At 40.4% G+C, this 14,234-nt stretch overlaps 1 protein-coding gene across 1 annotated transcript; it reads right to left on the bottom strand.

The window, feature by feature from the left end:
* Nucleotides 1–4,908: 4,908 nt before the first annotated feature.
* On the bottom strand, nt 4,909–8,491 carry NPVF (neuropeptide VF precursor). Its single transcript, XM_045793004.2, has 3 exons — nt 8,326–8,491; nt 6,665–7,068; nt 4,909–5,233 (listed from the first exon to the last, which is right to left on the bottom strand). Exons 1-3 carry the CDS (start codon nt 8,461–8,463, stop codon nt 5,182–5,184), a joined length of 594 nt encoding a protein of 197 aa, XP_045648960.1. The 5' UTR covers nt 8,464–8,491; the 3' UTR covers nt 4,909–5,181.
* Between the last annotated feature and the right edge of the window lie 5,743 nt (nt 8,492–14,234).

The following is a 14,234-nucleotide window of genomic DNA, read 5'->3' as shown; positions in this document are numbered from 1 at the left end:
TCTTTTTTTAAAGCTTAATTCAACAAATGTTTCCTGAATGCTTCAAATGTTTGAGGGCCGGGGGGAAGTAGTTGTGGGGTGGTGGACAGGATGGTGGACGGAAGAGGAAGAGCACAAATGTGGAAGTCAGGTCTCAGTTTTGCCCACTTCTCAGCTCATATTTCTTCAGAAAGTTCTTTCTGAGTTTACTTCTCATGTATAAAGATGAACACTACAGAAATAGTTGCAACAGCATTAGATATTAAGCCAGACATAGTTATCCTAACAGTAAATCGTCACTATTAGCCCGGGAGAGGTACAGAAACATGAAAGTGTGCATTTCTAGGAATAACGTGTAGTTTGGCGTGTTCATTAAATAATAGGATTCATTCCAAAGGAAGAGTGTCACATAACGTCTGCAGGAAGAGCTTCAGGACAAACAAAGAGAAAACACACGTGAAGTAAGTGGAGGCCAGTGCTCTCACCTCTCGTGCCTATTTCATTTTGTTGGTCATACTTAGATGAACACTGACCTTTCATTTTTCTCACTGAGAAATTGGTCTCAGAGTCAGTACATTTTTTTTCCTTTTTGTATTTCTCAAGGTCATTGTCATAGTATGATGTATGAAATGTGGACCTGAGATCACATGGAAGTCGCTTTCCATGAAAATCGTTGATGTTGTCAACCCCAGCTTTCCTGAAGCCCCTACACTTTGCTCACGTTTATAGGCTGACTGAGGCTTAGGTCAGGACCAATCCAAATGGAATAGCCTTGGGAAAGAAGGGCAGTGTTGGAAGAGAGGAGGAGAGGTAGAGAATGGGATATTTTGGGAATGTGCCTAGGAAAGCACATTAAGGAGAAGGGCATAGTTACATGTCCCTTCCATTTTATGCTACTGTAAAAAGTCAGAATTTGGAGGAAGATCAGGTTAAACCACTTGAGTGATTCTGATTGTTTTGGCATTACGTTCCCTGCACTTAATTGTCTAATCAGATAACAAGTACTTATAAACTGAATTAGATGTTAATTTAAAGTAATAGAAACAAAAATCTTTTGCAGTGATTCTTAAACTTTATGGAGATCACAAACACCACTGAGAATTTACCCAAGAATGCTGAAAAATGCACATATATGTGTAATGATTCAGAGAAAATGTCATTTTTAGCATCTGTAAGCATTCCTTATAAGGAGAGATCCATCACTGTTGCAAAGGATGTCAAAAATGAAGGTTTAACCGAGCAACAAAATCTAACAGACATAAAATTCCAAAGCGAGATCACCATTTGCAGGCTCTGAAGGAAGTGTTTGGAAAGAGGTTCCACTAATCCCCAACCCCCTTACCTACGTGGAGACTATAAAGGGGTAGGATCTGGGTTTATGAAGAGATTTCTTTGGAGAGCTTTGCTTGCTCTGAATGCCCCCTTCCCATACCCAGGTGTTGGAGATTACTGTTTCTTACTCGTCACCAGGGAGGGGCTTCCATATGATGAAGAAATGTGTTCCATGTGGTTGAGAGAAACAAAGGGCTGCTGCCCAACTCTAGGCCAAAACGCTAAAGCTTCTGGGGGCAGCAGGATAGCACAGGTGTATTGGAGGTGTGGAGGGTGAACCGTGTGTGACCAGACTTTGCTAAAGAGAGGTTTGTGAGGGGCACCTGAGTGGCTCAGTCGTTAAGCGTCTACCTTTGGCTCAGGTCATGATCCCAGCGTTCTGGGATCGAGCCCCGCATTGGGCTCCCTGCTAAGCAGGAAGCCTGCTTCTCCCTCTCCCACTCCCCCTGCTTGTGTTCCCTCTCTCGTTGTCTCTCTCTCTGTCAAATAAATAAATAAAATATATATATATATAAAAAGAGAGGTTTGTGAGAACCATCTGGAGTCCTATTGAAGAGGCCCTTCAGAGGGGAAATGGGTGTGTGTGGAGAGGGTGGCTCTGTCCTAGGGCGGGAGCTGAGGCCAACTTGGGGATTGAAAGGTATTATGGGAAACAGAAGTTGGAGGGAGAGGGCTCAGCAATGGGTCCCAGAGGTGAATCCATCCATCCTGGTAAGAACTGTCCTGTTCTCTTGCCTTTCATCTCAAACTGTCTTCTGACAAAGTAGCCAGAGAGTGAGGAATCAGGTGAGCCTAGAAGAGAGGCAGAAGTTGAGTACAGTACTGACCCCACACTCAGGCCCTCCGTGGGAACAGTGGAGAACAAATGAATGGATGGCTGAACACAGACTGAAACGCTGATTGCAATGGAATTGAGACACCACATTTTTGACTTAGACAGACCAAGGGTCTGACATCACTCAAGAGCTGTGAGGTTCATGACATCTGTCTAAGCATCCATCCAGGGCCAGGGGAAAATTGCTGTATGCCCTCTTCCCTGTCCCTTACATTTTAAAGCAGGTAGTGGGATGCAAAAATAAATTTGCATTTGACCACATCTTACAAGTTGTGCAGTTATATTGATACCCGCTGTAGGATATAAGCAGACCTCCCAGGCCCATGTGACTGGCTGGCCCTTGGGTTTCCTCTGGAAAGTGGGAGCTACTCTGATTAATAAACATGGGGAGGGATGGAATACTAGAAGTGTAGGAAGAGACAGAAGGGACAAGTCTGGGGGAACAGGACAAGTTACATAATTTGAGGGGTCCAATGCAAAATAAAAATACTGGCCCCTTGTTCAAATTTAATATGAATTTCAAGAAAGTGACAACAGAGCATTTAACCAAGCAAGGGCCCTGCGTGACTACATGGGTTGCACATCCATGAAGCTACCCTGGGGTGAGGAAGGAGGGGAACCTACTAGTTGTCCAGTTAAAAAGATACTCCGGAGAAGAGGCTTGTCCAATTGAGACTTTTTCAGTGAAACGCTCTGCAATGTGGTCCCTTCCTCAAGATCCCACAAATCCTTAGCAAAATTGCTAACTCCCTTAATGAATGGTTTCTTATAGAAGCTGGCGAAGGTTCTGGTGAGTGATGAGGGGCTAACACAGAGCAAGCCAAGTAGGTAAGGGGACAGCTGGCAGCTGGTTATTCACCTGACACTTTCCATGTATTTCAAGGGTTTAGGTAAAGAACTCCATGTTACATGACAAGAAATTTCCCCATGTCATATAGTATCAAGGGATCAAATGGCCTTTTGTTTATTTCTTTATTAGTGTATCAGGACGTCACATGATACTTCTGTTGCTCAGAATTGGCGACTAGGGACCAAACCTGAATTTGACACAAAGGTCCCCAAATACGTAACATTATAATGAAAACTGTGGATGGAGGGGGCCAGACACCCCTTCAAGGTTTACAAAGAGGTGGTAGAACCACAGCAGCCCCTCCCAGTTGTGTATGAGAGGCTGGCCAGCAGGAGGCCCTGCTGCAGTGGCTCCTCACCCTGAAGCCAAACAAGAGAAGTTTCTAGAAAACCCCTATGGAAAGCCGGGGCATGAAGTGGGCACTGGCAGTTCACTTCTGACTGGCTGTTTGCTTAGGCAGTAGACTTACTGATCTGCCCCTGCCCCTCCTAAGCAGGGCAAAGAGGGTTGGAGACAAATGGGGCAGCATGTATTCCAGCCCTTGGCATACAAGGATGAATGCATTTTCTGTGGATCAGGTGGACGCTAGAAGGTGGTTGGCCTTAGCCTTTCCTTCTGGCAATAAGAAGCTGTGGGGAGTCCAGATGAGGTAACGGTAGTTGGAAGAGATCAAATAGCATCCAGGTCTCTCAGGTCAGTGACCTGAGGGAACTTATTTGTAGAAGCAGCCACACTATATAGAGAAGACAAAAAGGCTACTCTTGATCCTTTATCCCCATCTCTCCTTTGCCCATTCGGACACCCTGGAGAAGATGGGGGAGGAGATTGTTTTCCAGAGCCCTACCATTTTGCCTCTTACCACCCTACCTCTGAGATGAGGAAGGGAAGGAAGAGAGGAAGAGCAGAGAGATGCCCCTTTCACCAGTTCGGGTCCTTCCAGTCACTGGCCCAGCCAGCAATGGGGGAGGGGAAGCTTTGCCTTGGGTCTGAGGGTTGGCATCTTTAACTGAGCTTGACTGAATTTTTTTTTTAATTCCAGTTAGTTAACATACAGTGTAATATTAGTTTCAGGTGTACAGTATAGTGATTCAACACGTCCATACAGCAGCTGGTGCTCATCACAACAAGTGCCCTCCTTAATCCCTACACCTATTTAACCCATCCCCCCACCCACCTCCCTTCTGGTAACCATCCGTTTGTTCTCTGTAGTTAAGAGTCTGTTTCTTGTGGACTTGACTGAGTTTTTTAATATCAGGAAGTGACGAAGGAGGTTATAGAGTCTGTCCAGGGTCTCTCATTAAGGGATCACTACCCAGCAGGGAAAGGAGATTCAACACAGCACAGCTGGGGCAGGACAGGAGAAAATAACACCATTTCTTATTTGCACCCTATGGACTTGAGACCGTTCAATAAACCATAATAAATTAGGGACTTCATATTTTTATGACCAAAGTCCAATAACTATGCATTTGTGTTGTGCTGTACTGTGTTTATAAATTGTTAGTTTAGGAGTGACCAGATTTTTTCTGCAAATCAAAAACTTGACTATTAAATGAGGAGAAAAGAGACACACCAGAAGGCAAATTTCCAGATATAGAAAGAGGAGACACTTAAAGAGGTATCTAATAATTGCCTTTTTTTTAAAAAAAAATCTCTCCTTTTAGAAAAATTTCAACCTATTATAGAATCACTAACAAATGATGCAATGGAAAAAATGGGTTTATAAAAACATGTTTGTAAGTGATTTGTTATTCTTGTTCATTTGTCAACCATGTTATTCTCTTAAATTATTTAAATTTCATAATAATATTTGTCAGGGTACTCTTCTTTTTAATTTTTTACTTCAATGTGGTGGTGTCTATGATTTTTACATCAGATGATGATATGGCTTCAGCACCCCTCTGTGCCCCCCTCTCTCTCCCGATTACCAGAGGCTTCTTAAGTAGTTGCCATGTTCTTTTTATTTAGGCAAAAATTATTTCATCTTTACATTACAATATTCTTTGAATTGTTTTTTTAAATAACTTTTAAGATACTAGCTCTAGTGACAAAGAAAAATTATTGTTAGTGATAACCCATCAAAAGAGTACAGTGACTCTTCACTCATTGGTGTCTTCACTATAGAGTTGTTTGCAGATTACAGACCACAGCTTTATATCATCTCTAGGGACATGCTCCAGATTTCTTATTTTTCTTGTTTCAGTCCTGCATCATCTATTTTCTTGAATCCCAGTCTCCTAAAACATAAGCAGTACAAAATGTTCTGATCCATCATAACAATAGCATGAGTATATATAAAAATACTAGCCATGATCCTAATTGCTTAATTATACTTGAGTTGAATTGTGTTGCACTTCAGATAAATGAAATGTGGACGAGAACCTGAATTTGTAATGGGTACGTACTCAGACTTACCACCTTAGCCTTGACTCATCCCTGTCCCTCATGACTGTCCCACTGCCAACATCTGGTGAGCTGCCGAATTCTACCTCCATGTAATATCTCAGGACCTCAGCAGAAATGTCAGTGGTTCTCCTTTCCTTGATGAGTAATGTCCAAAGTCCTTTACTCAGCCCTGAGTGCACTCTCTTCTCTTACCCCAACCTCCTTGCTTTCTTTCCTCTCCTCTTCGTACCCCTGCTGCTCTTGCCAAACTGAACCCCAGCTGTTCTTGGCTCATCTTGTTCACACTCCTCTCTTTGCCTGAAAGTATCTTCTCTCCTCCCACCAGTCTCTGAATGTTCAAAACAGAGTCAACTTTCAAAGTCTAACTCATGAAACTTTCCCAGATATCTGCATGTAGAAACACTCCCCTTTCCGCCCCCCTTTTTTTATGGGCATTGGGGATATGCAGTGGACAAAAAGCATGGGATTTATGGACCTGAAATTCTAGTAAAGGGGAATGGACCCTAAACATATGTCAGATAGGGATAAGAGCCATAGTAAAAAATAAACCCGAAATGTTCTGAAAAGGTCTCCCTTATAAGGTGTCACAGCTTGCTGCCTTCCTTTCTACAGGCCTTAATTAAAGTGTCATGTTTTAGTTTATAGGAATTTGTTGTTGTTGTTTTTACATATACTCTACTAGAAAATAATAAGTTGCCTATTAATTTTATGAACCTCTTGCTCTCTGATTTGTATATAGTAGATAACTTAATACTTATTAATGCAAACAATGATTTTAATAGAACTCATTTATAAAATGAGATCCAGAAAAAAGAAAAAAACTTTGATTTAGTGTTGAGGAAGAAAACCTTCTGAATTTGAGACCTGGTGTTTTGGGATTCCTTCCTTTGTACTTGCAGATAGTTCCCTCATGCCTGGACCTTTTACATTAAAGAGATCGAATGTTGGACAATGTGTCATAGACCTAAATTCCCAATCGTGTCATCAAATCTTCCTACTCAGTATGTGGCTGTAGAGTAATGAGATTGATGCTGACGTGGGGCTTAGGGGAAGCCACCTTGTTACTTTCTACCTCTGGTCATGTTTATAGCTGGCCTTCTGTAGTTCTCAGTTAAGGTATTTATTTCCCTGTCTTTGCTTTTTTCCTCCTAAGAAACTTAACTTTCATAGAAACTTCTTTTGAAAAGAGGTAATCCTTTTTAACATTTCTGTACCAGCTATATATAATGGCCCATGCATTTTAACTGGTTTTCAGGAATTACCATGGGTGTTTTTGATCAGGACTCTGGATTTCTTGAGGCTGGCAGTTCATGGAGTAAAGTAACTCACTGGCAGATGGTGAATGCATGGATTGTTGGAGCAAATCACTCAGTGTCTTGGCGACACTTTTGGCTGTTGTTCTCCCAAATCTTTGGGGCAGATTAGGAACATGTCTTGAGATGCTTTCCTTTATATTTCTTCCAAATCTCAGAGGCAGGTTGGCCATTACCCCGGCGCTTCTTTCTTCTTCCATGGTCCTCCCAAATCTCAGTGGCAAGTTGGCTGCCGAGTGTGGCATTTTGTTGACTGTGGGTGCACTCATCTTAATGACAGTTTTTGGACCCCAATCTTTTAGTTCTTCAAAACTGAGACTTCTTTCCTTTTCCCCCTTAGGGTCTCCTTCAGGCTATGATTAGAAATGAATATAAAATAAGTTATTGTTCTAGGCAATAGATTTAAACCCCAAATTAACTTAAATCTGGACGTTAGTTTGCAGAACTGTTAAAGCCATAAACAAAGCTTATGCATATGTTTTCATATGCAGAATTTTTAAATAAATAGTTTGTATTAGGTTTCTTAAAGCAGTCCAGTTTCTCTTTCCCTGGACTATTGTAAGACAACCATAAAATATTAATAAAATACATATAGTGAGTACAGCAATGTGTTTGAGCAGCAGGAGCACAATAAAGTATTGAAGTGAGGCAAAAGTTAATTTTACTGCAGTTACTCTCCAGTTTTTGATTCATGTTGTTTATGAAATATTTCATGTATTTTTATATTTTGATTTTAGAGAAACCTCCCACTGCCTCTTCACGTCTCTTGTGTCTCCTCTTTTTAAATGCCAATGTGGAGGATACATGGGCACAGAGAGGCTAGCCAGGTTTTGGGGTAGAGTTAGAGGAGGCTCTGTTGTATTTCTTTCTTACCTGCTCATACGCAGACCCCTGCTCTAAGGGACTGATTATATTTTTATTAGTATACAAATGACATTTTTAGTAAAGCACTGGCTGGTTTGTGGGTTATTGCACCACTAACATACCAACTTTAAAGGAACCATTTAAAATACAGCGAATATTTAATTAGATTTAGCTTTACCATGAAAATTTGTCTCTCCGAAGATTTTTAAATGATTGTTTTTCTGATTGTGAAAAGTAATACGTACTCATTTCAGCAAATTTGGAAAATATATAAAAGCATAAAGAAGAAAACAGAACCTGCAATTCCACCACCGAAGGATTAGATACTTTACTTAGATATAGATTGACCCTAAATTTACCGGCTCATCGGTAAGCAGGAAATATAATCCTTGTATTTTTGTCTGTTTGTTTGTAGTTGAAGACAACTCAAATGTTCAGGTGAAACGTATCAGATCTTATTTTTGCAACTAGTTATTTCAACCGTGTTCTTCTGAGTCAATTGAAAATTATTAATGCACCTTATCTTGCTAAGTATCATATCCTGTACATAAATTGTCATTAGAGAGGCCAGACTGCTGTTGTGTTAAAAAATACAAGTTACATCAACACACTATCGTGGAAGGCTGCAGTTGGACAAATAACAAAGCACAAACGAACTGATTCCTTACTCTTCATAAAATACAAAAGCATTAGATTGAGGACAAATAGATAGTTAATGCTAGTCATGTTGGAGTAAAAAAACTTACCTCAGAATATTTGTCATAATTTTCTTTGCTGTGAAGATTGGACATCATTAATTCATCTGTACAGAAGACGTTCGATGTTAGCAAGCTTGAAGTGGCTAAAATCACCAAAATAAAGCATTTTGATGAAATAACTTTCATTTTGTTCAGAATCCAGAATTAAGTTTCTATGTGCAGCCTGATGTCTACAAGGAGGGGAATCGTGGTCTTTTTATACTGTCCAAAAACAAAGGAAAGTTTGATTTATCAGTGAAACCAATCCCACATGTTTTAAGTACTAATATTAATTAGAGTGTTTAACTAAACTATGTATTTAAGGAATGTGGGTAATTCATTCTGGAAAGACAGCAATGTTCCTGTTTGCAAATGCATTAACTTTGAAAATAATTTTCCTCATTATGAAGGAGGTTCTAATTAGATAAGTTTGGGGCCATGGTAATTAAGATTCCAAACAAACAGAATGCTTCATTTCTTTGAGCTTGAATGAAAAATATTTTGGTGTTTGCGTCAGTTCTTGAGAAGGAAAAAAATAGTATTCAATACATGCTAGCTATGCTAAAAAAACATTTTTTTTAAACCCGCACAAAAGAGTTAGGCATAGTATTCTCAAAATGTCAAACAAATTTTAGAATGTAAAAAGAGTTCTAAGTCACATAACACCCAAATAAAATGACATTAATTAACTTTTTGTAAAATGCTGTTTGGTTATTAAAAAGCGTCAGGAGTAAATGTCAGCTACGACGTGAAATGTGGGCATAAGACCATGAGCTAGGCATTTTGACAAACTGGCTGTCTCAGGAGAAGCTGGAGGCAGTTCTAGGCCTTTTGTATCTTCCCCGTGGGCCTTATTTGCCAAAACCGTGTAAATCACTGGGATTGTATTTCTGTGATGATGCCGTATCCTACCTTCCTCCTCAGAGCCCTTAAGACCCCTAGCAGAGGTTTGGTAAGTCACACACATGCTAATTTTGTTGCTCCCCTGGCTCATATTATTTAGGTAATCTCACATTGCCACAGGCATACTGACATCATGGCATAAGAAAAGAATTTATAGAAATAAATGCTTATTTCCTGAAATGCCAAAGCAAGTCTCTTTTGGAGCAGATGACTGGTGTTAAAGCCCTGCCTTATCATTAGACTGCCTGGGTTCTAGAGAAATCATTGCTTGTTCCCATCTGCCCCTTCGATGCTCTCAGGAGTAAGAGACATTACAGTTATTGATTTCTAGCTACTTCTAGACACAGACACTCAGAGGTGAATTCACAAAAGAGCAAGTCATAAAATCTCACCTTTTGTGTCAAGGATTGTACCGCCTCGAGCCACTCCCACAACCTACCATAATTTGAGGTTTGTGATGGGCAGAAGTGAAGACCCTTCTCTGTATTATAGATCTCCAGAATAAATTAGAAAAACAACAACGGGTAAACTCTTGGGTACCCCGAGGTCACACTTGCCAGCAGCCTCTCTTAAGGCAGTTGACATCATTGGCCTCATTTGTTTTGGTCTGTGCTAGCCAAGAATCCCCACAGTAGGAGGCAATTAATTCAATTCATAGTCTAGGGTTAATTTTGTAACACTGTTATTGGATTATTTGGGTTTAATTTCCCTGAGGATTTAATGCATTTCTCTTTCAAATTGTTCCTTTGCAAACTGCTGATGGAACTTCCTTTTTTTGTGGTCAATAGATCCAAACTTTTGAGAAATGGGTGAAGCAAGGAGCAAGTTTTGTTGGCCAAGTTCACACCCTGGAAAAAGTGGAAGGAATCAGCCTGGGTCTCTTTCAAAGTATGTTTGTTATCTGGTCATTTCAGAGGTTAGTGGTGCATCAGTTTTCAGTACTGCTACTTGGGGTTTTAGCACATCGGAGTTTTTCTGATTGCAGGCAGCATCTAGTGTAGCCGGTATGACTAATTATTCCCCTGCCTCCACCAGATTCAAACTTCCAAGTTTGGAGTGTAGTTAAAGTTATCTTATTAATACAGGGCTTGGCACTTTTCAACCATATTTTCAGTTAACTCTGAAAACATCGATATAAAACAACATGACTTGACACACAGTACGAAATCACCATAAATCTTTTAATGAAATGCTCTCCTACATACATAGCCTATTTAGGGATTCTTGATGAGACATAGGAGCATACAAAAAAATGAAAAAAAAAAATCTGTCTCCTGGCTGTGTGGCATTTACATACATGCTTCATTTACTAAGACTTCAGAAACTTGAAGGCTACTCATGTCTAAGCCTCTCTCTCCAGCTTGAACACTTCTGCTGAGCTTTAGACCCCTCAGATCCTTGGCTTCCTACCAGGTGGTACTTTTGGGATGCCTCACAGGCATCTCAAGTGCTCTATGTCCAAACTGGAATTTATCTTTTTCACACCTGTCTCTCTTCCTGTGTTTCCTGTTTCAATGAACAGTACTGTTTCTGTCAGGGTCCAATCAGGAGATAGAATATACATAGTAATCTGAACAATATAAAGAATTATCAATTACAATGGGGATTAGCTATAAAATGATAAAATGTCCTTTCCTTGGAGACTATCCAAGGAAAGGACAAGCTGATTGGAATTCAGACCATGTTGGAGAAAGTATGGATGGCAGAGAAGTGTGCTGGGTTACTCCAGGCCAGAGCCTGTTCTAGTCATAAGTGGGAGATACTCTTCTGGGGTACGGATGGGTCAAGGCTGGGAAGACAACTTCTGGACTATCTCTGAGACTCATTGGGAATTTGCTGCTGAAAGCCCATGGGGATGAGTGCTACCAGATGTCCCCCACATGCACCACTGACAGCCATGTGTAGGGGCAAAAAGAAGCAAATGGAAACCCACTTGAGCCAGAGAGAGATGTCCCTTCCTCCTATAGTATACCCCTCTAGTGCCTTTTACTGACAAAGCTTAAAATTATACTTGCTGCAAAGGATAAATGCTTATGGGGTCCACCTCTATCATCTCAGAGCATGAAATCAAGAGTGGATTTGGAGCTGAGAAGCAATAAATAGATTAACTGGCACAGGCATCCACCCGTTTGACCAAGCCCAATTCCTTTGTGAGATCCATGATTATTTCCTCCCCTTTTCTCCCTCATCCCATTCTAGAATTAATGAACAACTAGTTTCTAGTTTTGAGCTATTATACTAAAAAAAAAATAGACAGGATTTTTTTTTTTGAGCACTTACCACAAGCCAAGAACTGTCTTAAGTACTTTGTGAATTAATTTGTTTAGCTTTCATGATAATCTCATAAGCAGCTGCTGCTACTACTACTACTATTATTATTAATCCTACTTTCCGGAAAGGAAGACTAAGGTGCAGAAGGATGAAGTAACTTTCTCTACAAATGGCAGGCCAGGATTTGAACCCAAGCATTCTGAACACATTCTCATTCTGCCATTCTGCCCAGTTAAGCCTGGTCTCTTCTAACTTCTAATTAATCTGTTCATATCTCTCCATCCCCAGTGCCAGTACTCAGTTCACTCTTTTCTCTTGCCTAGACCTTTTCCTTGGTGTCCTCCAATTCTTCCTCCACAAGGCAATCAGGAACATTTTTACAAAGTAGAACATATCTGTGATTTCTTTTTTAAAACCTTTCAGTGGTTTCCCATTTTTCTTGGAATCACCTAGGCCACTTTTCATTACTGTAGTCTTCTTGATGTCTCCTGCATTGTCTCTCCCACCACTCCCTGCCACCTCTGTGCTTTATGACAAACTTATTTCTGTTCTTTTAAATGAATGCAATTTCTCTTGCCTCTGCTCATGATTTTCCTGTACATGGAATATTCGTTCACTCCTCTCTCTCTCCTCTTCATTGTTTGAGTCTCAGTTGAGGCCTCACATGTTGTGAGAAGTCTCTCCTGACTTCCAGCTCCAATAAGTGGCTCTTTGTTCTTGCCCAGTTGTGGCTTTTTCACCCAGACTTGTCCTGTACTGTACCTTGCCTCCCCTCCCCCTGTACTGCTCGGGGAAACCATGTGAGGGCAGAGCCGTGGTTGTGCAGATCACAGTGGCATTTCCATTGTCTATCTCACAGATGCTCAGGACACTTTATTTCTAAATGAGTGAATACATTTTTCACTGGTATTAGGAATAAAGATTAAAACTGAAGGTGCTTTTTTGTTGTTTTTCCCAGTTTGGCCAGAGTTTCCTCTTTATTGTGACTTATACATTATTAGAGCTTAAGTTTGTTGGCTTATCCTGAAATCTTAACATCTTAACATTTTCCCAGTGAGGATGCACGTCGAAGGCTTTCCCAGACTGAGACCCATACGGGGACAGTCAAGTATAAGTAGGTTGAATGTGAGTGTAGTTTTATCCTATTACAGTGCAACGTGAAGCTTGGTAAGTTCAGTATGTTCTGATGGATCTTGCTGTGTTAACGGGTCCAAACACCAGGAAGGGTGTGAAAAGGGATGACGCAGCCCTAAGGAGGGTTTCCTGACGATGCTTCAGGGTCGTCCAGTAGGTGGACTTCATAGCTCCCCTGGCTGAGGGCAGAAAAGGTTCTCTGATTGCTTGTTGTTATTTTTCCACGCCTACTAGATGCCCCCAACCTCTGGCAGGCAGTTAGAGTAGGGGACAAATCCTACCAATCGGGAACTGAGCTGACTTGAGTTGGGTTTAGGATTTTGTAAGGTTTTGGTTTATTTGCACCTCTAGGACAATATTTAAAATAAGTGGTTGTTTTTGTGCCACAGGCTGCAAGTTTTTATTTAAATTTTTATGTAGCAGAGCTAGTTTCCTCCATAAATTGATCTATGCCCCCTAAAGCCGTGGTGAGGTCTACCGAAGAGGTGGTGAATGTTAATGTGCAGAAAAACTTTGTTACAGAACCCTATTCCTCGCCCTCAGCCCAGCAGTGGACTCCCAGGCCATTTGCCTCTTGACAGTTTCTTTCTTCCTCTCCATCCAAGCATAGCCCAGTTGTTGCGCTCTGCAGAAGAATTTACAGGCATTATAGTCTTATTTTGCATTGCATGTTTGCAGATTATTTTGTAACCAGTTGTTAACTAATTTTGGGCCCCCTTTAGAGGTGGGTGGTGGCATTACTCTATATTGTAGGCAGAGACAAAGAAATAGCTTCTTTGGTTCCAAATAAAATCATCCCATGCAAATTGTATAACATTACTATTTTAAAAATGCCTGGTAGTGCCTTTGTTTCAAGATTTATGAGTGACTTGTTATAATGAGCTTGTCATATTTTGATAGCAGTATTGTATTTACTTCTCTGCTTTTTATTAAGACAGAGTACAATGCCAGGGCCTTGGAGGTGCTGATGTGAACATGAGACAAAGATGATTCCTCCATGTAGTAAAAGCAGTTGAAATTCAATTCTAGTTGGAGTCACTTAAAGAATTAGTTTGTACAGGAATACACATTAAATAATTATAAAAATTAATTCTTAAGATTTATTCTAGAAGGCAAGGTCCCTATGTCTAAAGGACATATTTTAGAACAATATACTGAAAAAATTTTTCAGTGTTAAATCTTTTAAGCGATATGGAGTGGTAATGTTTTAAAGAATTTTTACAGCAATTGTGCAAGGCTGATTAGGAAGCCGCCTCTCTACACACAGCTTTCCAATTCAAGCTTTTACGCTTTTTAATGTTTCATTTTTATTGACATTTTTTTTCCTTGCAGGAAAAATGTGTGATTTTTACTGGCCTGGCAGAGGGTTATGGTACCTCTTGCCAAAGTGTCAAGAAAACTCAGAATTCTCTACATGAGGGACAAAGACCAGATGTTTAGTTAAAACAGCACATAGCTTTTATACAAATATAGGTAATGGAAACCAAGACCTTTCCTGGGACTTTCTCCCCCCTCTTTTTTGGGCCAGTTTTGCCTTTGATATTTTTAAAATAAGCAAGCAGCCATCTTGTTATTCTAACCTGAGCAGAATAATTTAGTTTTTTACAAAG

Source organism: Ursus americanus, chromosome 3 (assembly GCF_024610735.1).
Source record: "Ursus americanus isolate L20-20 chromosome 3, mUrsAme1.1.p, whole genome shotgun sequence".
NCBI classification, from domain to species: domain Eukaryota; kingdom Metazoa; phylum Chordata; class Mammalia; order Carnivora; family Ursidae; genus Ursus; species Ursus americanus.
The sequence above is the reverse complement of the archived record's forward strand: the minus strand, read 5'-3'. Positions and strand labels throughout refer to the sequence as shown.

Coding starts and splice junctions, on each gene's coding strand:
- NPVF (XM_045793004.2), bottom strand. CDS start 8,463: ATGAAAGTTATTTCATCAAAATGCTTTATTTTGGTGATTTTAGCCACT. Junction 7,069..8,325: donor ATTATGACAAATATTCTGAG/GTAAGTTTTTTT, acceptor TTCTAATCATAG/CCTGAAGGAGACCCTAAGGG. Junction 5,234..6,664: donor CCTGATCAAAAACACCCATG/GTAATTCCTGAA, acceptor CTTATGTTTTAG/GAGACTGGGATTCAAGAAAA.